This window comes from Equus caballus, chromosome 27, assembly GCF_041296265.1.
Source record: "Equus caballus isolate H_3958 breed thoroughbred chromosome 27, TB-T2T, whole genome shotgun sequence".
Lineage (NCBI taxonomy): Eukaryota > Metazoa > Chordata > Mammalia > Perissodactyla > Equidae > Equus > Equus caballus.
The window spans coordinates 25,267,614-25,294,790 of record NC_091710.1 but is presented as its reverse complement, the minus strand read 5'-3'; the positions used below and the strand labels follow the sequence as shown (position 1 = coordinate 25,294,790).

Below are 27,177 nucleotides of genomic sequence, written 5' to 3'. Positions count from 1 at the left end.
ACCCGATCAAAAAATGGGCAGAGGACATGAACAGACATTTCTCAAAAGAAGATATGAATATGGCCAATAGACACATGAAAAGATGTTCATCATCGCTAATCATCAGGGAAATGCAAATCAAAACTACACTAAGATATCACCTTACACCCGTTAGATTGGCAAAAACATCCAAAACCAAGAGTGACAAATGTTGGAGAGGTTGTGGAGAAAAAGGAACCCTCATACACTGTTGGTGGGAATGCAAACTGGTACAGCCACTATGGAAAACAGTATGGAGATTTCTCAAAAAGTTAAAAATAGAAATACCCTATGACCCAGCCATCCCATTACTGGGTATCTATCCTAAGAACCTGATATCAGAAATCTCAAGAGTCCGTTGCACCCCTATGTTCATCGCAGCATTATTTACAATAGCCAAGACGTGGAACCAGCCTACATGCCCAGAAACTGATGATTGGATAAAGAAGATGTGGTATATATACACAATGGAATACTACTCAGCCATAAAAAAAGACAAAATTGGCCCATTCACAACAACGTGGATGGACCTCGAGGGTATTATGTTAAGCGAAATAAGCCAGTCAGAGAAAGACGAACTCTGTATGACTCCACTCATAGGTGGAAATTAGTATATTGATAAGGAGATCTGATGGGTGGTTACCAGGGAAAAGGGGGGGTGGGGGGAGGGCACAGAGGGGGAAGTGGTGTACCCACAACATGACTAACAAAAATGTACAACTGAAATCTCACAAGGTTGTAATCTATCATAACATTAATAAAAAGAAAAAAAAAAAAAAAAGACGTAAGTGAGAAGTCCTGCTCTACTTGATGGCTGTGCGCTAACCTGCAGTTTGGGATTTTTTTAGGAAAGGTAATAAATTCCTTTTGAAGTCTGAAAAAAAAAAAAAAAAGAAGATATAATACAAAGTACGGACTGTTTCATGAATCTTTCATTTCAATTGTAAATAACATAATGTGCATATTGAGGTCCCATTGTAAAATGAATTTCTTATGTGAGTTATGGTCAAAACATTTGAAAGACATTGTTCTAAATTAATGGTCTTCAAAATTTTGTTTGCATAAGTTTATCATTTTAAGTTTAACTTGATGCAGAGGATTTCAGGTGGACTGTAAACATTAACATTGTTAAAGAACACTAAAAAAATATTTCCACTGTAGTGATTTGATACCTGCCATCATCCATTCAAAAAATACATGAATAAGGTTTCTTTAATAGGTGGAAATTTCCTATCATCTCATTTTCTCTTTAACTCAGAATTCCACTCCTCTTCCCTCATAAAATAAAATGTAATATATACACATAATATATAGGCAACACATTAGTGTATAAATCTATTTTTATGGTAGAAAGTCTATAATACTTCTCTGACGTAGAAAATATGTAGAAAACTGGAAATTAAATTTTTAAAAACTTCCTGTGACCATAAGACTCTAGTGTTAAGATATTTCTTCTTGAATGCATTATCAATTATTAGTACGCAATTGGTGAAATAAAATATATTATGTATTTTGATAATTAAACATAAAAATTAGAAAAATTAGAATTTTATTGGTGATGCAACTTTTAATGAGACTAATTTATTTTTTCAATTAATCCATATGTCCATGAATGAATACTAGTATTGCTAGAATGAGACAGGTTTAGCATCAATCCTACTCCAAGTTTTCATTTTTATAGATGTAAGAGCTGACAATCATTGTTTATATAAGTAAGCTGATTCCTATCTAGGATTTACTGAATCAGTTGAAATCAATTCTTTGAACTCCTTCAAAGTTCTATGCCAAATCACATGATTGACCACCACCACTTATCTTTTAAACTTTAAATATTCAATTAATTTTAGATTTACAATAGAATCATAAAGACAGTTCAGAGTTCCCCCATATACCCTTAACCCAGCTTCCCCTAACGTTAACATCTTAAAGCATAGTATACTGATCAAAACTAAGACATTAATACTGCTATAATACTATTAACTACAGGCTATAGACTTTACAGGTTTTAGTTTTTCCACTAATGTCCCTTTCTCTTCCAGGATCCAACCCAGGATACCACACTGCATTTAGTTGTCACGTCTCCTTGGTGCCCTTCAGAGTTTCTCAGTCTTTCTTTTTCTTTCATGATGTTGACAGCTTTGAGGCAAATTTTCTAGAATATCTCAATTTGGATTTGGCTGATGTTTTCTCTTGATTAGACTGGGGTTGTGGCTTTTTGGAAAGAATTCCACAGAAATGAAGTAGCCTTCTTATTGTATCATATTGGGGCAAGCGACATCAACATGACTTATTACTGGTGATGTTAACCTTGACCTCTTGGTTACGGTGGTGTCTCCCAGTTTCTCCACCATAAATATTACTGTTTTCCTTTTCCACATTCTATTGTTTAGAATCAAGTCACTAAATCCAGCTCACTCTCCCTCTCTCTCTCTCTCTGTCTCACACACACACACACACACACACACACACACACACGAGGGAAGGGAGAATTCAAGCTTTACCTCCTGGGGGAAGGAACATCAAAGATTTTGAGGCCACACGTTAAAACCATCGCTATAATTAATAATTCTGTTGGGGGAAATACTTTGAGTCTGTGCAAGTATCCTCTTTCTTCTTAAAGTTTCACCCACTACTTTTAGCATTTAGCACCAACAATTTTTAAAGTAATCTACCAGCTGGTAACTCGGATCCTCCTTCAATTTTGTTGAGAACAATTGGGAACCAATTGGGAAATCATACTTCCAATTAGTCTAACGTTGGGCGTCGCAGAGGTTTATACAGCCTGGGGCAACACATCACAGTAAGTTTACATTCAGGATCGGACAGCAGTATGCCTTTCTTTTTTAAAGTGGGAGAAAAGGTGTATCTGTAAGCAACTTTTTAGGAATCAGAATGTAAACACCGAGTTCCTGAAAACTGTCCTGGCCGGAGTAGTTCTAGGGGTTTGTATTCTTGAGTTTGAAGACCACGGCTCTGAAAGATTCCACTCGCTCCAATGACGTCACCTACCAACACTGTCCCTGATTCAAGTTCATGCCTGTTACTTTCTCTAAGGACCAAACTTTTCTAAACTCTTAAGTCCAGCCCCTGGCTTCCTAACTCTCGGGCTTCATTTTCCTCCTCTCACAACAGTAAGCGGCTTGCAGCTTCTAGAACACACGTTGCTTCTTATCTCTTCCGCCTGGATACTCCATCCTCATCTTCTCCGCGGCTCTAGACCGCGCAGCTGAGGCTCAGCCTACAGACGGTCGGGGCTCCATATCTAGAGGCCACTTGGAAACGTGCTCAAAGTGGCAGATCACTAGGGCAGTACAGCAAACTACTGCTTCTGGGACGGGGCAGTGAGTGCTCGTCTTTCTGGAAGACGTTTCCCACATTTAACCGAGAGGAACGTCACGCTCTCAAGGCGCCTCCTCTGCACGGTGATTTCCAGTCTTAACAACAAAAATGCACAGCGAAATGAAGTGATTCCAAGGGAAACCCAATTAATAACCGAGCCTCCGCCGCCTTCGCCCACCTTTGCCTGCGGCGCTCTAACCCCCGAGGCGCCGCCCACCCGCCCTTAAAGCGGGCCTGGGCTGCGCCTTTCTCAGGCGGCGCTGGACCCCACCAATGGGCCTTTACTATTTGAAGGTTACAGAGCCAGTCAGCAAGTCGCGCGAGACGGAGGTAATATTCTCGCGAGAAGTCTTGGAGGCGACAGTGATGGCGGCGGCGGGAACCGGACCCGGCCCGGGAGTGGGTGCAGGACCGGGTCCCGCGGCGGCTGCAAATGCAACAGCGGCGGAAGAAGGGGAGACGAAGCCGGTGGTAGCGGTAGCAGCCGCTTCGGTCGGAGAGGGGACATCTGCTGCTCCAGCAGCAGAGCCCAGTTCCGGAGAGGCCGAAAGCGGGTAGGACGTCCTGCGGCCTGAGGAGGACACGGGGAGGGAGGCCGCGCGTCTTGGAATGCCCGGCTCCCAGGAGCCTTCCTGCCCGCCCCTTCGGAACCCGGGCCCTGCAGCCAACGGCTCGCCCTGCCCGCTCCCGGGCCTTAGCCCCGCCCGCCGCCTGGCCTGTCCCCTCCCAACTGTATCTCAGGCCACGCCCCTTTCCGCTCCTCTCGCGGTTTGTGGGAGCCCAGGTTCTAGTCCAGTCGCCGGCCCTTGCACGCCGGCGGGAGGTGATAGCTCACTCTTCTCGCAGGAACTCCTCAGGTATCTCAGAGAAGAAACCACTTTGCCATTCAGACTGGAAGAAGTAACGGCCCCTCTGAAAACAGAGTGGGAGGGCTGCGTCTCTGCGAACCTCCCCCAGGACGAGTTCCGTCCCATATAGACTTGTCTGTAAGGACCGGTTAGGCTTCCCTGTGCCCCCTGGAGCTGCGTCTCACATGGCCACGTTCTCATCCTAGCTCCGGGCATCCACTCTGAGAACGGGCTTAGCTGGAAAGGCTGCAGGAGTGTGAAGTTCACTTGTTCCTTGATCACCATCTTTGGGAATAGTCATTTTGAGGTTGGTTTCTCTTGAAAATACTGACTTGAGTGCTTTCGTTACCTTACAGGGATGCAAACTCCGTTGATGTAAGTGGTGGTTTGGAGACGGAATCCTCTAATGGAAAAGATACACTAGTAAGTATTTCTTTTCGGATGTTTGCAAGGCAAAATAGAGTTTGTTTTTTAAGTTTTTAAGCGAGTCAAAAATGCAATCAGGTCAACTAACTTCAAAACCCCATGAATAGCCCCGGAGCATTGTCTGATACAGGACGGGAAGGTGAGAAGATGGCACAAAAAGACCGGGCAGGGTTCTGCTCTGCTCTACACGGGTTGCTGGTAGTTGGAATCTACTCAAGGGCACTACGAACAACTGGCTTACTCTCTAATTGCTCTGTGCACACAGGAAGGTGCTGGGGATACTTCAGAGGTGATGGATACTCAGGCGGGCTCCGTGGATGAGGAGAATGGCCGACAGCTGGGAGAGGTGGAGCTGCAGTGTGGGATATGTACAAAGTGGTTCACAGCAGACACCTTTGGCATAGATACCTCGTGAGTATTTTGTGTAGTCTTTGTAAGAATCACTTTGTAAATGGATTTCAATCTGTTCAACAGTTGAATAGTTTATAGACAAATGTAATGCCTAGTATTTCCTACGTCTCCTGACCACTGTTCAGTGAGTAATAGGATGTTGAATCAGAAATTGTTTTAATACCCTGAGGATGTTTTCTGCCTACTGAGAGCACAGCCCTGATAGGTACAGTGTTAGGTATTATCTCTGCTTTTGAGCTTGCAACCGGGTTGGGAGACACAAACGTGCAATTACAAAGCATTATGTAAACAAATTTGAGACAGTATCATTTAAATCTTGTGGTGAGTATTGTCAGTTTTGGGGAAAGTGTTGGTGTGTGTGGTGGACAAAGCCTGTTGTCTAAAATTTGAAATGACTAGTGCCTCTCTATGCTTGAGCCATCCTTTATTTCTGATGTGGATTAAGGCTGCCCCAGCCAGAGAAGCCCAAGGTGACCTGGCCTACATGCCAAACTATACGACCCAGTGGACTTTTTTTATGGTATGAATTAGGACTGCCCCAGGGAGAGAAGCCCGGGGCATCCTCACCTGCATGCCGATCTATATGGCCAGATTCGTATCTAAAGTTATATGACCGCACAATAACCAGACCCCATCTGCACTGAAATCATTTAATGACTTTTTACATCATCTTTTCTTTTTTTCCAGTAAAAATAAGTCACGTACCCATGCCTTATAAAATTAGCCCTAACCCTCAACTCAGGGCAGCAGCAGGAGCTCTGACTGCCTGTGGGTCTTGTCCCCACACACCAGCTCTGCCTGCCCATGGGACCTGTCCCCATGCCAGCAGGGGCAGCAGCAGGAGCTCTGACTGCCTGTGGGTCTTGTCCCCACACACCAGCTCTGCCTGCCCATGGGACCTGTCCCCATGCCAGCGGGGGCAGCAGCAGGAGCTCTGACTGCCCGTGGGTCCTGTCCCCACGCACCAGCTCTGCCTGCCCATGGGTCCTGTCCCCATGCCAGCGGGGGCAGCAGAAGCGGCGGCAGCAGAAGCTCTGACTGCCCATGGGTCCTGTCCCCATGCTATTCCACACTATTCTCTAAATAAAAGAGCACTACTGCCAGATCTTGAGAGTCTAAGAAATCTTTCTTTCGACTCCTCGGCTCACCGACCCCGCATCAATTTCCTTTGGGCTTCTAACTCACTCCCTTTAGGTATCCTGAGTTCTCTCCTCAGCAAAACCTATTTCCAATGTTTTACCTCTTCTAGTGAATTAAAATCATTTTATGATTGATTGAGCACGAAAGCCTTCTTTCCTTTGTCGACGCAAATAACCAATAACCATTCTATAGACAAGACAAGTAAGGTGAGTTTACTTGAGCCAGAATGAGGATTATAACCTGGGAAGGCCTTAGAACGTGTTCTGGAGAAGCATGGTTTTCAGTACAGTCTTATATCTATTTAGAACAAAGCACATAGATTAAACATACCCAGGATACATTTTCATCAAAATTTCAAAGAGGTATTCAATTGCAAATTAACAGGTCAATGTGACCTTTGTGTCTGGAAAGGGCCTAATTCAGGCATTACCCAGAGGGCCCAGAAGGGGAAGTATGCATTCTTATCCTAACAGAGGTCATTCTTTAATGGTTAAGCTGATGTTCACTGTATGTTTGATAGGCCATAAGTCAGGCTTTTTAGTTCAAGCTGAATCAGTTTTGAACCCGAATAGTTACCCCATGTACCTCAATATGTGAAAATCTCTTGTCGCCTTATTCAAGGGAGTCAGTCAACAGCTAGCAGGTGAGCATTACTGACTCACTGTCTATGGGAATAACTGTACTGCTGGCTCTCTGTGCTGTTCTTTATGGTTTATAATGTACAAATAAATTTAGATAAGACCATCTCAAAATAATGCTGTCTGTTTTGCCCTTTTTTTTCTCCTGAGGAAGATTCCCCTTGAGCGAACATTCATGCCAATCATCCTCTATTTTTTAGTATTTGGGCCACCAGCCAGCGTGACTGCTAACCGCAGTGGAGGTCCGTGCCCAGGAACCCAACCCGGGCCACCAAAGCAGAGCCTGCAGAACTTAACCACTAGACCACTGGAGCTGGCCCAATAATGCTGCATTTATTAATTCTGAAATTAATCCCCCTTGGGTGGGGTTATGAACAAATACCCTTCCTGTATAATTTGTTGTATGCTAGTTCTAGTTCTATGTTCTAGTTAAAAAGTTAAAGCGGGAGTTAGAAATGCTAATCTTCCAATTAACATGTGACTGGTGACCAATGATAGAAAGTTTAAAAAAGAAAGAAAAATACTGAAGGATCAGGAAGAAAGAACTGATCTTGGAAAGACCTAAAATTGGGCCACTTTGGCCAAGGAGAATTTGGATGGACAGGGCCTAGGAAGGGAAGTTTACCAGAGAGGTAATTTGGAACAATCCAGAGAAGAATCCACAGTACAGAGTTAAGTAGAGCCTAGTTTGCACCTGAATTTGAGAAGTTACAGCTAAAGCCTAGCTGGATGGGACAGATTTTCTTCTATGGCTGAGATGGAGCAAGTGAGCTAGCAGCGTATGAGAAAGGCTGCTCTAAACACGGGATTGTGTTTGAATGAAATACTGACTATGTACTTGGCTATCTGTGGTATGAGGCTTTGCCTTCTGTAAGTGAGTTTATCGCAAGAGGCTGTTTAACAGAAGGAGCTCTAGAGAGAAATTAAGGTAAGGAAATACAATCTTAACATTCATAAGAATGTCCCTTAATTTCCTGAGTGGTAATGATCGACACACACTTGGAACCCTTCTCTTTGAGGATCCCTTAAGCTAGTTATAGCAGAGTCCCAGATAAACCTGCCTTTATTTTGATTTTTTCTCTTCCAACCTAAACTGGTCTTTTCTTTTTCTGTCACTCTCCTTTTCGAAACTAAGCCCTCCTTGTACTTTTCCAGTCATCCAGTGCTCTCACCACTGCACTTCCCTCCTCTAAGGCCTCAGTTCCTCAGTGTGTCCTCAGTCTCTGCCATATGCAGTCTCTCCCTCCACCGGCTTCTTCCTCTCTGGCTTCAAACAGACAAGTCTTTTCTTGCCCTGAACACCTCTTAGGAAATTTCCTCTTCGTGATACAAGCAGTCTTAGTGGTTAGAACGCCTTTCACTTACCCCCCAACCTCAAATCAGTCACCAAGCTTTACCAATTTTTTTTCTTCTTATACACCTGCTTGTCCTTTCCATTTTATTAATATCACTCTAGGTGAGGCCTTTTTTACCTTCTGCAGGAACTGTTACAAAAGCCTCTTATATACATCGCTTTTTCTAACTTCTTCCTCCCTTCAAACCCATCCTATCACTAAACTTACCATTGTAACCATGTTTCTTTTCCTTCAAGGAGTTCCCATTACCCACAGAAAAAATCCAGTTCCACCTGGCATGTAAGGGCTTCTTGTACTTCCTGCCTTTCAAGCCTTGTTTTTTTACCATATGCCCGACAAATCGTCTCTCCTGGACAAACTGGTTTATATTAGTTTGCCCCTCTGCCACCTAGTTTGAGCTTTCTCATCTAACTCTGGAAAAGAAAACCCACTCATCTTTCCAAATCCACTTCATGATTTACATCCTTGAAAAATCTTTCCTAACTCCTAAATCTGAAGTTACTTCTTGGGCCTTTAAACTCTTATAGACTAATTATCCTCTGTAGGATTCGTTGGGTAATGAGGCAAGTAATGTTTTGTGACTTGTGTTGTCTTCTGGAATAATTATTTACATTTCAAATTAATCTTTTCATACCTTCTGCCTACCCTTTCCAACAATGTTATTGGCAGTTTAAAGAGATATTTAAATATAATTTAAATACAAATATTTAAATATAACGATATTTAAAGAGACTGTTTTGTCTTCTTCCATACCTGGCCTGGCATACTCTATAGGTGTTCAAAAACTGTAAGAATCTGGCCTGGACAAGATGCCAATAAGAACCTTCTAGATGCTGAATTATCCGTTATAATCAATAATGTCTTATTAAATATTTGTGACAGAAAAATCCAGGTATTTAAAAATATAAGCCCAGTTCTGGTTTTGGTGACCTTTTGAAGTGTTAAGAGTGTATTAATATATTAACATTGTTATCTCACTTGCACCGAGCGGAATAGTCGCTGTTAATTCACTTCTCATGAAGAAGTCGTGTTCAGAAGTTCACTGATCTGTACAACTGGCTTTTCTGCAGATCCTGTCTACCTTTCATGACCAACTACAGCTTTCACTGCAACGTGTGCCATCATAGTGGGAATACCTATTTCCTCCGGAAGCAAGCAAGTAAGAACAGACTCTGGAGTACTGCAAAAGGGTGGTCCTCTGGTTAGCTGAAAAAGAAAAGGAATTTGGGCTTAGCAGGATCAGGAAAGCTTTGCCTGGTAGCTGGTAGAAGTTATGTTGGGGTTTACCTCTGAATAATTGCTATTGTCCATTTCAGATCAAATGATGACTCTACTTTTTGCTGCTGTAGCTGTTAATTTGTGGACCATCTAGTTGACTATTGTTTTGGTAATAGGAATATAATACTATAGATACCTTTTTCTTCCTTTTTGTTTTTGATAGACTTGAAGGAAATGTGCCTTAGTGCTTTGGCCAACCTAACATGGCAGTCCCGAACGCAGGATGAACATCCGAAAACCATGTTCTCCAAAGATAAGGTAGAGATTGCATGTTAATATAAGTATGCCAAAGAATCAGGTGGGACTTCTAAATACACTCTTTAACAATAAGTACTTTTCCCCCAATTTTTATGAATATATGACCGTAGATTCAGTGATTGCTTTGTTCCTTTTGCATGTAATTTATTAACTTCTTAGTGTTTTCATATTGTGTCAGTTGGCCTAGCTATTAGTAGGATGAATCCTTAAATAGTTTTGGTTGGCTTTATAGAAGCAAACAACTGTCCATCTCACAATTAATAATCAGATCTTGAGGTGCACCTTCTCAGCCTGGTTTAGCAGTTTTTAGAGATGCCTATCACAGATTTTGTCAGGGGGTAGAGGGGTCATTTTATACAGCCTTTTATTAAACAGAATTATCCTTTATTATTAAACTGGAAAACCACATGACTAAAGTCAGGACTCAAAATTAGATGATTAGCCCATCCATGAGTCTTTCCTACTTTGATTTATGGTAAGAAATATGAGAATTAAGTAAATTTTAAAATGACAGAATTTACCTTGTGACCTAGTATATGTATTCAGTCTACGCACTTTCATTTAAAACAAAAGTTTCACCAAACACTGCTTACCCTCTGATCTTTTCCCTCTGCACTCTGTTATTTTCTGTTCTAATCAAGGCTAGTTTTGACCTACAAAATTGATTTTATAACCTTCTAACTTTTTGTGAGCTACACTGTGAAAGACACTGGTGGAGGATGTGTAGTGAGACTGATTTAGTCAGAATCAGACTGGCAAGGGCCTTTTCTAGTAAACAGAGAAGTTAGGACTCAATCCTCCAAGCTGGAGGAGTCAGCAGAGAATCCCCTCCTACCCTTTTTTTCCTGGGTTAAAAGTGCTTTAAATAGAGGTGTGCTATGATCAGAATTGTTTTTTCTTAGTTTATTCTTTCCCAAATTATTATTTTGAATTTTTCAAACATACAGAAAAATTCAAATAGTACAATGAACATCTGTTTATTCTTTACCTAGATTTGCTGATTGTTAATATTTATCTCCCCATATCTATATTTTCCCTCTAAGCCATATGAGACTAAATTGCAGATACTATACTTTACCCAGTATTCTCCCATAACCACAATATGATGATCATACTTGAAAAATCTATTGTTGATGCAATACAACTATCTAATATATACAGTTTATATTTTTTATATACAATATATCTGTATATGTGTATGTTCTCAGTATCATTATTGTCTTAATATCCTTTATAGCTTTTTCCTCCATCCAGAATCCAATCAAGGATCACACATTACATTTACTTGTGATGTGTCTTTTGTCTCTAATCTTGAACAGTTCTTTTACTTATTTTACTTTTTTTTTTTGGTCTGCTATGACATTTAAAATTTTGAAGGAAAAAGAAATGCTTTTGAAGAGCCTACACAGTTGTTTGGCATCATACTCCTCGATTACATTTATCTGATTGTTCCTCCTGATTAGGTTCAAGTTAAACATTTTTGGCAAGAATATTATGCAGATAGGGGCTGGCCCCGTGGCTGAGTGGTTAAGTTTTCGCGCTCCACTTCAGTGGCCCAGCGTTTTGCCGGTTCAGATCCTGGGTACCACTCATCAAGCCATGCTGAGGTAGTGGCCCACATACCACAACTGGAAGGACCCACAACTAAAAATATACAACTATATACCAGGGGGCTTTGGGGAGAAAAAGGAAAAAATAAATAAATAAATAAATAAAAAGAAAACAGCAATTCTGAAACTTAAAAAAAGAAGAATATTATGTAGGTAGTGTGTATTTTTCCATGTATCACAACAGGAGGCATAAAATATTGGTTTGTTTTCTTACTAGTGATCCTAAATTTGACGACTTGGGTAAAGAGGAGGTATCAGCCAGATTTCTCCACTGTAAAGAGATCTTTCTGCTTTTGTAATTATTATGTAATCTGTGGCAGGATACATTGAGATTGTGTGAATGTCTTGTTTTGTAACCCTTTCAAGCAGTGGTGTTAGCAACCACTGATTGTCTAGCCTGCATTGGTTAATAGAGTGGTCAGTGTAGAACAGAATACATTTATTGCTTGCATTTCTCTGCAGAGTTTTCCTTTCCTCCCGTCTTTTCTTTCTTTCTTTCTTTTTTTAAATTATCGCTGTGGATTTTTGGATTTTTATGGTCCACCACTGGATTTCTGATGCTGAGATTTGACCAGTGTAGCCTCATCCGGACTCACTCCTGGAACTTTCTGATATGTGCCTATCAGTTTTTGAACTTTTCCTTACTTTCCGGAACAAGAGAATATTCCAGGATGCCCTTGTACTTTCTCTGGTTCACCCCTGGTTCCTTTTAGTAAAGATTTGGTTTTCATGGAACTACCTCTGGTGAACTGTGGAAGAATTGTGTAGAAAGGGGAAAGTTGATGCCAGTTCAAGCTCATGCATTGTTTTAGCCATGCCAGTAAGAACTGGCGAGGACCGCAGTCAAAGCAGTGGGGATGGAAAGGAGGCCAGACCGGTGAGAGCTTTCTGAAATAGTAAAATTCATTTGGTGACTGGATAGATGTAAAGTTTGTATAAGAAGAATCAAGGATGATCCCATGGTGTCTTATCTTATGATTCTGGTGATGGGTGATTCTGAGTTTTAAGAGCAAGAATAGAAGTCTGCAGAGCAGATTTGTGAGGGAAGATACAGAGTTCCGTTTTAGTCATAAGACATTTGAAGTGCCTGTAGGATGTCCAGATGGAGATGTCTCAAGCAGGTACAAACAGGAGCTCAGGAGAGAGAATAATTTGGGAGCATCTTCCAGATGCAACTAAGACAATGAGGCAGGGGCCGGCCCGGTGGCCCAGCAGTTAAGTGTGCACATTCCACTTTGGTGGCCTGGGGTTCGCTGGTTTGGATCCTGGGTGTGGACATGGCACGGCTTATCAAGCCATGCTGTGGCAGGTGTCCCACGTATAAAGTAGAGGAAGATGGGCACAGATGTTAGCTCAGGGCCAGTCTTCCTCAGCAAAAAGAGGAGGATTGGCAGCAGTTAGCTCAGGGCTAATCTTCCTCAAAAAAGAAAAAAAAGGGAGAATGGGGCAGATCTTTTCCCTCCAGCTGGATGGCTAAGATTTGTATATAATTGTTCGAAATTCCCCACAATCTTTATGTTGTTTGCATGCAATTGTTTTTAATCATTAAAAGATTAAGCATGGATTTTCTTTTGATTCTGACAAGGTCTTTGAAAATGCTGAAGTTTCCTGTCCCTTTTTGTGAACATAACTTTGAAAGCAACTATAAAAGTCTTAATATATTTTATTTTAAAAATTAGGATATCATACCATTTATTGATAAATACTGGGAGTGCATGACGACCAGACAGAGACCTGGAAAAATGACTTGGCCAAATAACATTGTTAAAACGATGGTAAGTAGACTAAAATTGATTAGACTTGACCTTTAGAAAGCCGGTGTTCTTTGTAAAAATTAAATTCTGTTTAGTCTCACTGAAATAATGTGGTGACTAAGAAAATGAGAACAACTTAGTATTAAATCTTGGAGAGTGAAACGTAGCTAATTGTGAATTTTAATAGTTTTCACACAACAAAATTAGTAAATTGCACATTGTCTTAAGTGAACATCACCCATGGTAGTTTTATATATGACACTGAAACCTTTGTCCACTGCACTTTTCCAAGTATAATTTTATATTGAAATTGGAGACAATTTTTTAATTTGATTTGAAAAAACAAAACAAAACCAAATAACACTGTTCTAAACATTGTTGTCCTTAGAATTAAAGAGAGCACCTGTGGAAAAGTCAGCAGCAAGCTGTTAACAGTGCTTATCTCTGGGAGGTCAGGGGTTAGGTGAGGATCATGAAGGACTTTGGTTCTCACTTGCTTAAGTTTCTCTGTGTGGATTTTTTGATGGTCATGTATTAATTTTCTCATCAAAGGGAAAAATAATACTGTCTTTTTTGGAGGTTACACCTAGGAATTAAGAGTTGGTGATTGATCATCCATTCAGTACTTCTTTAGGTATAAAATTTCCAGTAATACTAAAATACTGTTTCCTTTTAGAGTAAGGAAAGAGATGTATTCTTGGTAAAGGAACACCCTGATCCTGGGAGTAAGGACCCAGAAGAAGATTACCCAAAATTTGGACTTTTGGATCAGGTACATTAATATGCTTTATATTCCCCTTTGATTTCAAGCCACTTGAGGACGGGGAGTCAATCGGGTTTTGTTTACATTTGTATATTTGTCACATATAACACACGGCCATTACATGTGCATAACATGGTGGGCTCCCAGTAAACAGTTACTGCTACATGTGGAAAGAAAGAGCACTCACCTTAAACCAAGAGACTCATGTTTTAGTTCTGGCTCTTCCCCAAAATGTTCTAGCTTTACGCATATCATTTTTATCTTTTTTAACTTTAGTTTCCTCACTTGTAACAGAAATACGCCGTTCCAAGTTATTTCTAATTTTCTTTCCATCTCAAATTTTGTTGTTAAAAATATTTATTATTGTGAAGAAAAACTTGTTTTGAAGAAGAGTCTGTGTTGTGCATCTAGCATAACACGAAGAAAAAGATTTCCACTCTTTATTCATGGCAGGGTCACCTTTGGCATCCCAGGAGGTTATATCTTTCAGCTGTGCCTTAAAATGTTTGATTTGTCATCATTGAAAACTCGAGGGTTGGGGCTGGCTCTGTGGCCAAGTGGTTAAGTTCGCGCGCTCTGCTGCAGGCGGCCCAGTGTTTCGTTGGTTCGAATCCTGGGTGCGGACATAGCACTGCTCATCAAACCATGCTGAGGCAGTGTCCCACATGCCACAACGAAGAATATACAACTATGTACCAGGGGGCTGTGGGGAGAAAAAGGAAAAAATAAAATCCTTAAAAAAAAAAAAGAAAGAAAACTCAAGAGTTCGCATAGAAATTTAGATTTGTGTTTTTTCTTGTGAAATGACAAGATCTGGGTACACAGCCTGAAGTCCCACGGGAAGCTGAGTAAATGAGACTTGGGTACTCTCGTTTGCTATTGTCCCCTCCATGACCCCTCACCCCTGGTTGATTGCCATTTATCGTCATTCTTAAACCACTTTGATCCTTACACTTGTCCTGCCTCACACATGTTACTTGCTGATCCCTGAAGCATCCACTTTGGGACCCTTGCAAGTTTCCGACTCTTTAGGATTGTCAGTTTCAGTTCCCATTTATCCTGGTTTTTTCAAGCATTGCCAGATTGGTTTGATTATATAGCCTCCCTTTGTAATTGAGTATTTTTCCCTTTAGGATCTTAGTAACATTGGTCCTGCTTATGACAACCAAAAACAAAGCAGTGCTGTGTCTACCAGTGGGAATCTAAATGGTAAGTGTCTAAATGTCTCAGTGATGAAAGATTTGTAAGCTTTTGAATCCAAATGTGCCTAGAGTTGGGCCTTCTTGGGTGGACTCTTAACTGGATATTTACTAAGATGCTTTAAAGTCCAAAACTCAATTTTTAGGAGCTAGCCACGGATTTGACAAATGGTAGTGGAGAACTTTTTGTCACTTTATACCACAATTTGGTCTTAAGTGAAACAGATTTAGCATAAAGCAAGGTACAACTTTAAGGTCAGATTTACTGTGTTTGTGTTAGTCTCCCCATCTGTATCCTCATAACTAACACTTAATTTAGAATTCAGTTGCTCTCCACTCTTTTTCCTTAATTCAGCTGTAATTTAACAAACTTCCTATACTCATCTTCTAATTTGTCTTGACCTGAAACTTCAGCTTATTCACATGACAGCATTTCTGTATTGATCACCCGCTGTAGCACGTTGTTCTGTCAGTAACCCTTCTAATAGCAGGAATGCCATTCACTACTAATGGTAAACTAATGAGACTTGGGGTAGCTTGGGAGATAGCTAGCTTCTCATCTGACACATGGCATCATTAATTTGTCGAGTGGTAGCATCTTAAATATGTAATCATTTCCACTGTTATTAATATTCTAGGATGGGTTGGAAATAGCTAAGTGTATTGTTTATCTTTTTACACCATTTTTTCCCTTTTAATTGTTAAAATTTGACAAATACATGGTGCCACTTCTGTTCTTACAGGTGGAGCCTCTTTTGGAGGTGAATTCCTCCTCTGTCTTCTTTCAGCCTCTCAGACTTAAGTATTTTGTGGTTTGGAAAATGCTTTTTGCTGAGTTGTGGTAGAAGCTAAAACTGAATTAAAATTTTAAAGCATTGTGAAAATGGTGGCAATAGCACTTAATATAAAACAGTAGTTCCAGTTTAATGTTAGTAATTCAAAGCTTATATGTCGTCATATTCTGCCTAACACGGCCAGCAGTCCTCTTAGTATTGATTGTTTTGTTCAAGATGGATCTAAAACTTCTCTTAAAATAGTTAAAATATAAATGACAATTAAAAACATTAATGGTTTTTTGATTTAGTAACTTAAACTAGAGATGTTGATATTGTAATAGTTTAACATTAAACCTTTTATGAGAAATAGGAATAACACCTGATGTGTTCATAAAAGGAAGTTCTGCATATATCTGGTCTTGTCTGTGCAGTATATGACCTGCCCTCAACGTCTTGATCCTTTTTATTGCAGCAGAACTGCTGATAATTTTCAAGCTTGCCCCAAATTAAGATACAGTACTCTATGCAGTTGTTTACGTAAAGGTGTTTTCCTGCAGTTCAGGGACATTTTCTAGAAGACAAAAAAACAAACTAATTGAGAGGAATGACAGAACCGGACAAAAATTTCAAAGTACCTATTTCAGAAATACACGAGGTAGTATTCCTTGTGGCCTTAGCGTGTAGCTAAATTTTTTTGTGTATAACATATAAATTGTCTATTGATATTTGCTCTTAATTTCACAAGCCAGGTTAGTCTAACCTGAATTTTATGCATTGGCACAATCTTAATCATTGTGGTGAAAATTACCTACTAAATTTAAAGCCCTCTTTCTTACTTATGTCATGCGCAACCACAGCACTGGAGAGAAACACCTTTTGAGTACTTCTGTTTTTGTTTTCCATGTTTGACGCACTGTTGTCTTGTTGGATATTCCAGTTCAGTGCTTTAGCAGATATTGTGCCTTTACTCTATGGAATATATTGTGTGTAGTTCAAGCAAATGAACATCTACTCACAGTGAGGATATTCTCTCTTTATGGATGTTTGTATTGATTTGGGTGTAAGAAAACTTTATCCATGCAATTGTTTGTAGCCATGGATGTTTGGAATCTGAATGAGTGAGAATGCATTTGTGTCACATCCTCAGAAAATGTACTGGTAGTGCAGTTCATTAAGAAAGGAAGGTTGCAAATGTAACACAGGGATCGTTAGGGCAAGGTTCATTTGAGCTTACTGCCAGAACCCAGTGTTCTGGGCTGCGAGACACTCAGCAGACTCATTCAGAACCAGGGTGAAATCCAGTATGCTTTCAGGAAGGAAATCCTCCTATGGTGTTACACAAATGCACGTTGGGAGTGTTAGTCCCCATGGAATTTCAGGCTCCACATGGTGCTTCTGTGACAGCTCATTGAAAGTGATCTGCCTTCTCTTCAAAGGGGGGATTGCAGCAGGAAGCAGTGGAAAAGGAAGAGGAGCTAAGCGCAAACAGCAGGATGGAGGAACCACAGGGACCACCAAGAAGGCCCGGAGGTGGGCAGAACACCCACCCCCACTTACCACTGTTAGAGGTTTCTTGGCTGGCAAAGTCTGTGAGAGGGAAAAGAGCCCTACTCTTCAGTAGCTCAGGTGTCTGAGGTTACAAAGCCTGGTCGTTTTTCTCAAATCTTGTGTGCTTTGAGGGGTAAAATAACCCCTTGGCTCGGTGTCTGTTTCACAAACTTGTTACTACATAAAACAGCCCTAGGGCAGCAGCCTGTGGGGATTCACCTGGGGAGTAAAGTTCTGTGAAGGCACCTTGAGAAAGGATAGTATGGGGAGAGGGAGTGAAACCAATGTTGAGCGTTACCTCTTTTACTTAAACTTTCCACCTCTCGCCTCTGGTACCTCTTCCCTTCCTTTTCAATACGGAGGTGATGAAATCCAGGGCATTTCTTATTTAGACGGGCAACAGACAGTAAGTGCTCATATCCCTGAGTTTCTGTTCATATGTTTTAATAATAAATATACTAAAGGAAATCACCCTTGTTTCTCTTCTCCCTTCTTCCCAATGATGTACTAGCTCAGTTTCATAGATGTCCCTACGGACTAAAGTAATTTATCCTTTTTTGCCTGCAGAGGGCAGGATGGCCTATTTGAGTAATGAAAAGCAGTTGTGAAGTTGTCTGTGTTCTGGCCAAAACGTAGTAAATCAGAGGGCTTTCTTACAGAGTTGAAGGCAGTTGAGCTAGAGGGGGTTTAGTGTCTTGATTTTATTTTTTCCTTTCTGCAGTGACCCTTTGTTTTCTGCTCAGCGCCTTCCCCCTCACGGTTACCCCTTGGAACACCCGTTTAATAAAGATGGCTATCGATATATTCTCGCTGAGCCTGATCCCCACGCCCCTGATCCTGAGAAGCTTGAACTTGACTGCTGGGCTGGAAAACCTATTCCTGGAGACCTCTACAGAGCCTGCTTGTATGAACGGGTTTTGTTAGCCCTACATGATCGAGGTATGTACGGTGTTAATGTCGTGTCAGACCTGCTGTTACTTTGAACTGTCATCATCTTTGTCCAGTCTAGAATTAGATGTACGTGCCAGTCCATTACCACTCCCCCACCGCCCATGTCTAAGTAGACTGTCAGAATGTACAAGAAATAATTTCCTTCTTTGTCTCTTCCTATAAGCTCTAGCCATTTTTATATATATGGTTCTTAAAACTTTCTATTTTGGACTAAGTTTAAACTTACCAGTAAAGTTGCAAGAATAATAGTTTCCGTATCTCTCTCATCAAGCTTTTCCTAGTGGTAACATCTTATACAACCGTAGTACAATTTTCAAACCAAGAAATTAACATTGGTAAATGCTATTAATAAAATTAAAGACTTTATTTGAATTTCACCAATTTTTCCACTAATGCCTCTTGTTTAGGCGCTCACATTGCGTTTAGTTATTTCCTCTTAGTCTCGTGCAGTCTTTAACAGTTCTTGAGTCATCGCTTGTCTTTCATAACCATGACACTTTTAAGTGTATTAATCAGTTATTTTGTCAGATATTTCTCGGTGAGGGTTTGTCTGACTTTTTCTCATGATTAGACTGAGGTTATACATTTTTTGGAAGAACACCACAGAAATAAGCCCTTATTGCATCATCTCATAGGGTTCATGATGTCAATGTGTCTTTATTGGTTATTTTAACTATGATCATTTGGCTGAGGTAGTTTCTGCTGGCTTTCTTACTGTCTTTCCCTTCATAGTCAGTAAATATCTTGGGGAAAGATACTTTGAGGCTTTTATGCAAATGTCCTGTTTCTCTATTAAGTTTTGCTCACTAATTTTGGCACCCATCAGTGGATCTTGTCTGCAAGAATTATTGACGTGATGTTGGCCTGACGATTTCTTTTTCTTTCTTCCCTTCTCCATTTATTATTTAATCGATTATTTATATCAGTGTGGACTCATAGATATTTATTCTGTGGGATAGAATTTATTTTATTGCTCAAATTATTCCAGCTTTGGCCATTATGCCATTAGCTTCTTTAGGTTGGTTCCTGTGTTCTTTCAATAAGCCCCACCTTTTTTTTTTTTTTCTTAAATACTTCCTTACTTTCTGGCATCACAAGATGTTCCTGGCTCATCTTGTGTTTTCCATGCTTCAGGCCAAAAATCAGCTATTTCTGAGGAGCCCTGCTTCCTTTAGTTAGAGAATGGTGTTTAGAAATTAAGGTCTAAGCATAGCTGTGCTCACTATTACTGTTACTGGGTGTGGCTTCTAGACTCCCTCAGTGGACAGAGGTAGGAGGTGTATGTGTGTCTACTGACTGACACACCTGTACACGGCTGTGCTGAATTGACACTGATACCTTGGAGTCCAGTCAGACACCACACCTTTCCTTATTTGTAACTTCTTTCTCCAACAGTGAGAAAACTGACTATAGTTATCTACCGTATATTTACTTATTGATCATTCCTAATATGCACATAAAGTAGTTTCAGAATTGCCAACCCCGTGAGGAGCATTCACTGACTAGATGGCAGCAGCTCTTTTGGTCTATAGCCTGCCGGTTTCCCCATCAAGACAGACACCGTTAACTCAGGTTAGTTGCTTCTTCCCGCCTCCTTCAGTGTGGTTATGTTTTCGTTTGTAATACAGTTAGGTTTGTCTGTTCGTGTTTGTCTGCCACTTGGGGTTCTTAGGAATTATCTGTTAGTGTGGTTCTACTTCCCATTTTTCTATTAGGATTTTGGTCCTTCGTCCCTTTATATAGTAGGGATATTAGCCATTTTGTCGGTTGTCTTTTGAGTTTGTGACTCTTTTTTGTCATACTGAAGTCTTTTTAATGTATAGTAGTTCTTTTAATGACATACTTTATTCAATTATTGACAAAATAGCATTCATTATCTTTTAGAATGTGAAGGGGGGGCCGGCCTGGTGGTGTGGCGGTTGGGTGCGCACATTCCGCTTTAGCAGCCTGGGGTTCGCCTGTTTGGATCCCAGGTGTGAACATGTCACTGCTTGCCAGGCCATGCTGTGGTAGGCGTCCCGTATATAAAGTAGAGGAAGATGGGCACAGACATTAGCTCAGGGCCAGTCTTCCTCAGCAAAAAGAGGAGGATTGGCAGCAGTTAGCTCAGGGCTAATCTTCCTCAAAAAAAAAAAAAGAATGTGAAGGGGGATTTAAATAAGCCAGTTACTTTTAGACAAGTGTACCTCATGAATTTTTGTTGTTTTTCTGGAGTATTAATGCAAATTCCAGATAGCATATTACTTCACCCATAAATACCTCAGTATTTATCTCTAACAAAGATTTTTAAAAACATAACCACTATGCCATTATCATACCTGAGGTGAATAATAATTCCTCAGTTATCTAATACCCAGACCATACTCACATTTCCAAGGGTGTTTAAAATATGCCTCTTTCAGCTATTTCTTTGAACTGGATCTAAACGGGTCCATGTGTTTAATAGATTTGGAAGCCCATTATTTCTTGATTTAATGCCAAAAACTGTAACATTTGTATTGATGCTAGTCATTTGGAAGTCAAGTAATGTAATCCCGTGGTGCAGTGTCCATTATGTATGGATTTGACTCCTATTAGTGACAAGCATACTATGATAGTAGGGAAGGGCCAGGTAAGTGACTTCAGGGTTTCAGAAGTAAGACTTAGCGCTGTTGTTCCAGTACACATAATAGCTATAATTCTGGAAGGAACAGAAAATGAGAACGCTGGCCCTTAGCAGAACTTGTTTAACTTAATACGTAGGATAGCAATAGCTGCCTGCTGTTTATGCTGAACCTTCTAAAAATTAACAATGAATCTATAATGTATTGTTCAAACTTCTTAGGTTGAATTATTCTCAGACTTATAAAAAACTTGTCAGAACAGTACAAAACTTTTTTTTTCTGAACCATTTCAGAGAAAGCTGGCATGGCACCTTCTCCCCTTTGAGAACTTCCAATTGTCTGTTTCTTACAAACAAGGACATTCTCCTTGTGTTAGTTATCTAGTGCTGTGCAACAAATTACCGTAAAACTTAGCAGTCTAAAACTACAAATGTTAGTTATTTCCCACAGTTTCTGGGGTCCATCTGGGAGCTGCTTAGCTATGTGGTCTGGCTCAGGAAAACTCACAAGATTTCAGTCTAGCTCTTAGCTGGGGCTACTGTCTCTGAAGACTTGACAGGGGCTGGAGGGTCTGTTTCCAAGATGGCTCACTCACTTGGCTTTGACAGGATGCCCGCTATGTGGGCCTCTCCAAAGACTGCTTATTTCTCCCCGTGAAGCTAATTTCTCCCAGAGAAAGTGATCCAAGAGAGAGCAATAAGGAGTTTGAGTACTTTTTTTTTTTTTTTTGGTCAGGAAGAGTGGCTCTGAGCTAACATCTGTTGCCAGTCTTCCTCTTTTTGCTTGAGGAAGATTGTGGCTGAGGTAACATCTGTGCCAGTCTTCCTCTGTTTTGTATGTGGGATACCACCACAGCATGGCTTGATGAGTGGTGTGTAGGTCCGCACTGGGGATCTGAACCTGTGAATCCTGGGCCACTGAAGCAGAGCATGTGAACTTAACTACTATGTCACCAGGCTGGCCCCTTTTTTGATCTTTTTTTGTGAGGACGATTAGCCCTGAGCTAACTACTGCTGGTCCTCCTCTTTTTTGCTGAGGAAGCTTGGCCCTGAGCTAACATCTGTGCCCGTCTTCCTCTACTTTATATGTGGGATGCCTACCACAGCATGGTGTGCCAAGTGGCGCCATGTCCGCACCCAGGATCCGAACCAGCGAACCCTGGGCCGCCAAGAAGCAGAACGTGCGAACTTAACCGCTGTGCCACCAGGCCAGCCCCTGACCTATTTTTAAAGTTAGACAGTTGCTTCAACTTTGTTAGAGTGAGTCACTAAGTTCAGCCCATGCTCAAGCATAGGGAAATTAGGCTTCACCTCTTGAAAGGAAGACTATCAAAGAATTAGTGGATAGTTTTTAAATTTTCACATTCTCACAGAACCAATATATAACCATCAGAATCAGGAAATTAATATCTAATTACTACCATCTGACCCTCGGATCTTATTCAGGTTTCTCCAGTTGATCCAGTAATGTCCTTATAGCAAAGGATCCAGTTGAGAATCACATGCTGCATTTAATTGTTATGTCTCATAAGTCATCTTCAATCTGGAACAATTTCTCCATCTTTCCTAGATTTTGATGACCTTGACACTTTTGAAAGTTAGAGGCCAATTAGTTCATAGACCATCCCTCAGGTTGGGTTTGTCTGGTTCTTCATGATTGGATTCAAGTTATGCATCTTTGACAGGAATATCACAAAAATGGTACTGTGTTCTTCATATTGTATCCTGTCAGGTGGGACATGATCTTAACTGGTCCCATTACTGGAGATGTTCACTTCGATCATTTGGCTAAGGTGGTATCTGCCAAGTTTATCCACTGTGAGTTACTTCTTTTTCCCTTTTTGTGATTAGTGTTTTGTGAGGAGGTGAACCGTTTAATATCCTATTTTATCACGGATACTTGACTTGCTCAGCCCCACCTGATGACTTGAGGACGGAATTGCTCAGGAGGGGATAAAGGAAGAAGTCTTTGTATTTGAGAATGTAGAATTTGCCACAGACCTAAGAAAGTTCTGTTAAACAACATGCATTTACTTGAAGGAGGTAATCTTTGTAAGAGCCCCTATGGTGTAACGGAAGGAGTGCAGGGCCAAGGTTCCAGTCAGCCTCTGCCACTCAGTGCAGCGTGATCTTGACAGCCTCCTGATCTGCTTCTCCATCTGCGCAGTGGAGACGGTGCTGGGGAGGGTTAGGCGAGTTTCTCTGTCCACCTAGCTACCTGTGAAAGTACTTTGTAAATCGTAAAGCCTTTTATAAAAGATAATTTTTTTTTTAAAGATTGGCACCTGAGCTAACAACTGTTGCCAATCTATTTTTTTTTTTTGCTTCTTTTTTGCTTTTTCTCCCCAAATCCCTCCAGTACACAGTTGCATATTTTAGTTGTGGGTCCCTCTAGTTGTGGCATGTGGGATGCTTCCTCAGCGTAGCCTGACAAGCAGTGCCAGGTCCGCGCCCAGATCCGAACCGGTGAAACCCTGGGCCACCAAAGCAGAGCGCACGAACTTAACCACTCGGCCACAGGGCCAGTCCCTAATTTTTTTTTTATTAAGGTAACATTGATTTATAACATTATATAAATTTCAGGTGTACATCATTATATTTCGATTTCTGTGTAAACCACATCACGTTCACCACCCAGAGACTAATTACCATCCATCGCCATACATATGAGCCCTGTCACCCCTTTCCCCCTCCCCTCTTCTCCCCGATAACCACCAATCTAATCTCTGTATTTATGTGTTTGTTTGTTGTTGTTTTATCTTCTACTTATAAGTGAAATCATACAGTATTTGACTGTCTCCGTCTGACTTATTTCATTTAGCATGGTATCCTCACAATCCATCCATGTTGTCACAAATGGCAAGATTTCATCTTTTTTAATAGCCAAGTAGTATTCCATTGTGTATATATACCACATCTCCCTTATCCATTTGACCCTTGATGGGCACCTAGGTTGCTTCCAAGTCTTGGCTATTGTGAATAATGCTGCAGTGAACATAGGGGTACATGTATCTTTATGCATTTATAAAGTTTGTGCTTCTTCCAGTAGAATTTAGACAACTTCCAGAGTGTTACAAACACTGTATCAGATGCTTTTTCCTCAGTTAGTGGGATTGGAGATGTTTCTATGTTGATAAAATCAGCCTGCACAGCCTAGAAATACTCTCCCACCTGTCATCATTTTTTCCTTCACTTCCAAGTCACAATATCCCTTCCAATTGGTTTAGATTGTCCCCTTATCTTACATAATGGCCTTATAGTAAAGTACGCAAAGGTAGAGAGATGAATACAATGAATCTGCATATACTTTTCACCTAGATTTAACAATTATCAAGATTTTGCCATATTTGCTTTATCTGTTCCTTTATTTCTTTGTTTCTTTTCTGAATTTTTAAGAAGTAAATCTCACTCTATATACTCTAAAAAATATGTATCTCTAAAAAGTGTGGTTATTTTATTTTATAACCACAATGCTATTATCACACTTAACAAAATAGGTAATTCCTTACTATCATCTCATTTTAGTCCATAATCAGATTTCCTTGATTGTCTCACATATTTTATCTCCCCACAAAATACTTACTAATTACAAAGGGAAAATACTAATTTTATAACGGAGAAATGTAGAAGGCAGCACCCTAACCGGGCGGTCCAAGTTTAACCTTACCATTTTGACATCATGTGCTCTATGATGTGATACACTTAGGAGGCCCAGCGTTGCTTCAGTGGTGTTTCCAACAGAAAAGCATAACCTGCACTTAGCCAGGAGGAAACATCAGACAACCTGATTAAGAGATATTCTACAAACTGAAGTGACCAGTACCCTTCAAAGTGTTGGGATCATGAAAGACTTGAGGAGCTGTCCCAGATTGGAAAAGACTAAGGACATATGACAACTAAATGAAATGTGGGATCTTGGATTAGATCCTGGAACAGAAAAAGAATATTATTTGAATATTTGGCTTAATTTGCAGATGATCTATATTAGTTAATAGTATTGTATCAGTGTTAATTTTCTGGTTTTGCTAATTGTATTGTGGGTATGGATGGTATTAACATTTGGGGAAGCTAACTGGTGGACATATGAGGACTCCACTGTTTTTGAAAGTCTGGGAGTGTTTCAAATAAAAAGTTAAGTCTTTTAAGGGATGGTTTATTCAAATCAGGATCCGAACACATTACAGTCGTTTTATCGCATTTGAGGGAATAGACAGTATAATTAGTTTTAACCTGTCATCTTAAATATAATCACATTTAGTAAAAACTAGATTACCTAACAGCTTTCTTCCTTTTTCTTTCTTTCTCCTTCGTCTGCATCTTATGTTTGAGATTTTTAAACTCCTGAAACAATATTTCAAGTTCGTCACCTGATATTTCTGATTTTTTGTTTTGTTTTATTGGAGTGTAAGAGACTCACAGTTTTGTGACAGTTGTCTCCAAGTACCTCAAATAGGTTGCAGGCCTTTGTTTTAATCTCCATCACCACAGCTCCCCAGTTGAAGATCTCTGATGACCGGCTGACTGTGGTTGGAGAGAAGGGCTACTCCATGGTTCGGGCTTCTCATGGGGTACGGAAAGGTGCCTGGTACTTTGAAATCACGGTGGATGAGATGCCGCCGGACACTGCTGCCAGACTGGGTTGGTCCCAGCCATTAGGTAAGCTGGAGCTGTAACGTGGCCATTGCAGTGGGTGGAGAGGTGTAGAGCATCTGGCTAAGCTTCATGACCTTGGGGCTTATTGGATTGTGGGCATAAAATTCAATTCCTGAGGGTTTAGGTGGCTTGTAATTCCTAGGAATATTTTTATAATTCTTTGTTTGTGAGAACTAGTTTGTTAGCAATTTTACAAAATTGACAAAAAAGAAAAAACAAAGAAAAAGGAGTAGAATCTTTTCCTCTGCAATCCAGAGTTGACCTGCAGTCCTCTGATTTCCTGTATATCTTTCTATTGGGACAGGTAACCTTCAAGCTCCCTTAGGTTATGATAAATTTAGCTATTCTTGGCGGAGCAAAAAGGGAACCAAGTTCCACCAGTCCATTGGCAAACACTACTCTTCTGGCTATGGACAGGGAGACGTCCTGGGGTTTTATATCAATCTTCCTGAAGACACAGAGACAGCCAAGTCACTGCCCGATACTTATAAAGATAAGGTGAGTTTGTGCTCCCGAGCAAGTCCTGGGTTGGAGATCTGAGGCAGCCAAGGCCTGCACCTGTGGCCTGTATGTTCTCTTGTGATGCTGACCACCATTCACATTTTTCCCAACATTTTGTTATGAAAATTTTCAGACAGCAAAGTTGACAGCATTTAAAAGTGTCCAAACACCCATCACTTAGATTCTACCATTAACATGTTATCTGTTCATTCCTCCACTCATCTATCCATCCATCCATCGATCCATTCTTCTTTTTTAATGCACTTCAGAGAATACTGCAGCCATCAGTACACTACCCGCCAAGTACTTCAGGATACATATCATTAGCTGGAGTTCAACCTTTGTTTACTTTTTTCTTTTGATATAAAATTTACATAAAATGAAATTTACAAATTTTAAGTGTATATTCACTGAGTTTTGAGTTTGATCCAAACTGCTATTGAGATGTAGAATCTTATTACCCAGGAATTCCCTTATACTCTTTCTCAGTCAGTCCCACTCCCACCCCCATAGAGGCAACCACTGTTTTGAATTTTTCCCCCCATGATAATTCCAGTCCATTAGATTGCTTGTTCTTGGATTTACACAGGTGGAACCATGCAATGTGTAGCCTTTCGTATCTGGCTTTTATCGTTTGGCATCATGCTTTTGAGATCCTACCATGTTCTTGCACGTATCTGTAGTTTGTTCCTTTTTACTACAGAGTAGTATTCCCTCGTGTGATTATACCATAGTGTGTTTATCCATTTTCCTTTCTTTTTCCAGCTTTATTGACACATAGCTGTCCGTTTTCCTCTTGACGGACATTTGGGCTGTTTCGAGGCTGGGATAAAGCAATGGAGTTGCTTTGAACAGTCCTCTACAAATCTCCTTGTAAATGTGTTTTTGTTTCTTTTGGGTCAGTACCTAGAAATGGAATTACTGGGTCATAGGGTAGTTATGTATTTAGTCTTCTAAGAAATTGCCAAACTCTTTCCATTCCTACCAACAGTGTAGGAGAATTTTAGTTACTCCATGTCCTTCTCATCATTTGTTGTTGTCTGTCACCTTAGTTTTAACCATTTTGATGGGTGTGTAGTAGTATCTCCTTATGGTTAAAATTAGCATTT

The 27,177-nt window shown here is 40.5% G+C and overlaps 1 protein-coding gene across 23 annotated transcripts in view; it reads left to right on the top strand.

Annotated features, from left to right (window-relative positions):
- Positions 1–1,578: 1,578 nt before the first annotated feature.
- ASH2L (ASH2 like, histone lysine methyltransferase complex subunit) overlaps positions 1,579–27,177 on the top strand; it is a 32,554-nt gene continuing 6,955 nt past the window's right edge. For 9 of the 23 annotated variants that reach the window (XR_011433270.1, XR_011433269.1, XR_011433268.1 and 6 more), the window contains exons 1-13: positions 1,579–3,911; positions 4,562–4,628; positions 4,897–5,042; positions 9,246–9,334; positions 9,617–9,711; positions 13,001–13,096; positions 13,752–13,847; positions 14,972–15,047; positions 15,781–15,798; positions 17,250–17,343; positions 18,083–18,300; positions 25,403–25,570; positions 25,872–26,065. Coding sequence is in view for 17 of the 23 variants with exons in the window: in XM_070253093.1 (XP_070109194.1) it covers positions 3,631–3,911; positions 4,562–4,628; positions 4,897–5,042; positions 9,246–9,334; positions 9,617–9,711; positions 13,001–13,096; positions 13,752–13,847; positions 14,972–15,047; positions 15,781–15,798; positions 17,250–17,343; positions 18,083–18,300; positions 25,403–25,570; positions 25,872–26,065 (1,638 nt within the window). In the remaining 6 variants the exon portion in view is untranslated. Of the gene's footprint in view, positions 4,215–4,561; positions 4,629–4,896; positions 5,043–9,245; positions 9,335–9,616; positions 9,712–13,000; positions 13,097–13,751; positions 13,848–14,971; positions 15,048–15,780; positions 15,799–17,249; positions 17,344–18,082; positions 18,301–25,402; positions 25,571–25,871; positions 26,066–27,177 lie in introns of all 23 variants that reach the window. The other 14 variants (XR_011433273.1, XR_011433272.1, XR_011433271.1 and 11 more) reach the window with 4 other exon arrangements.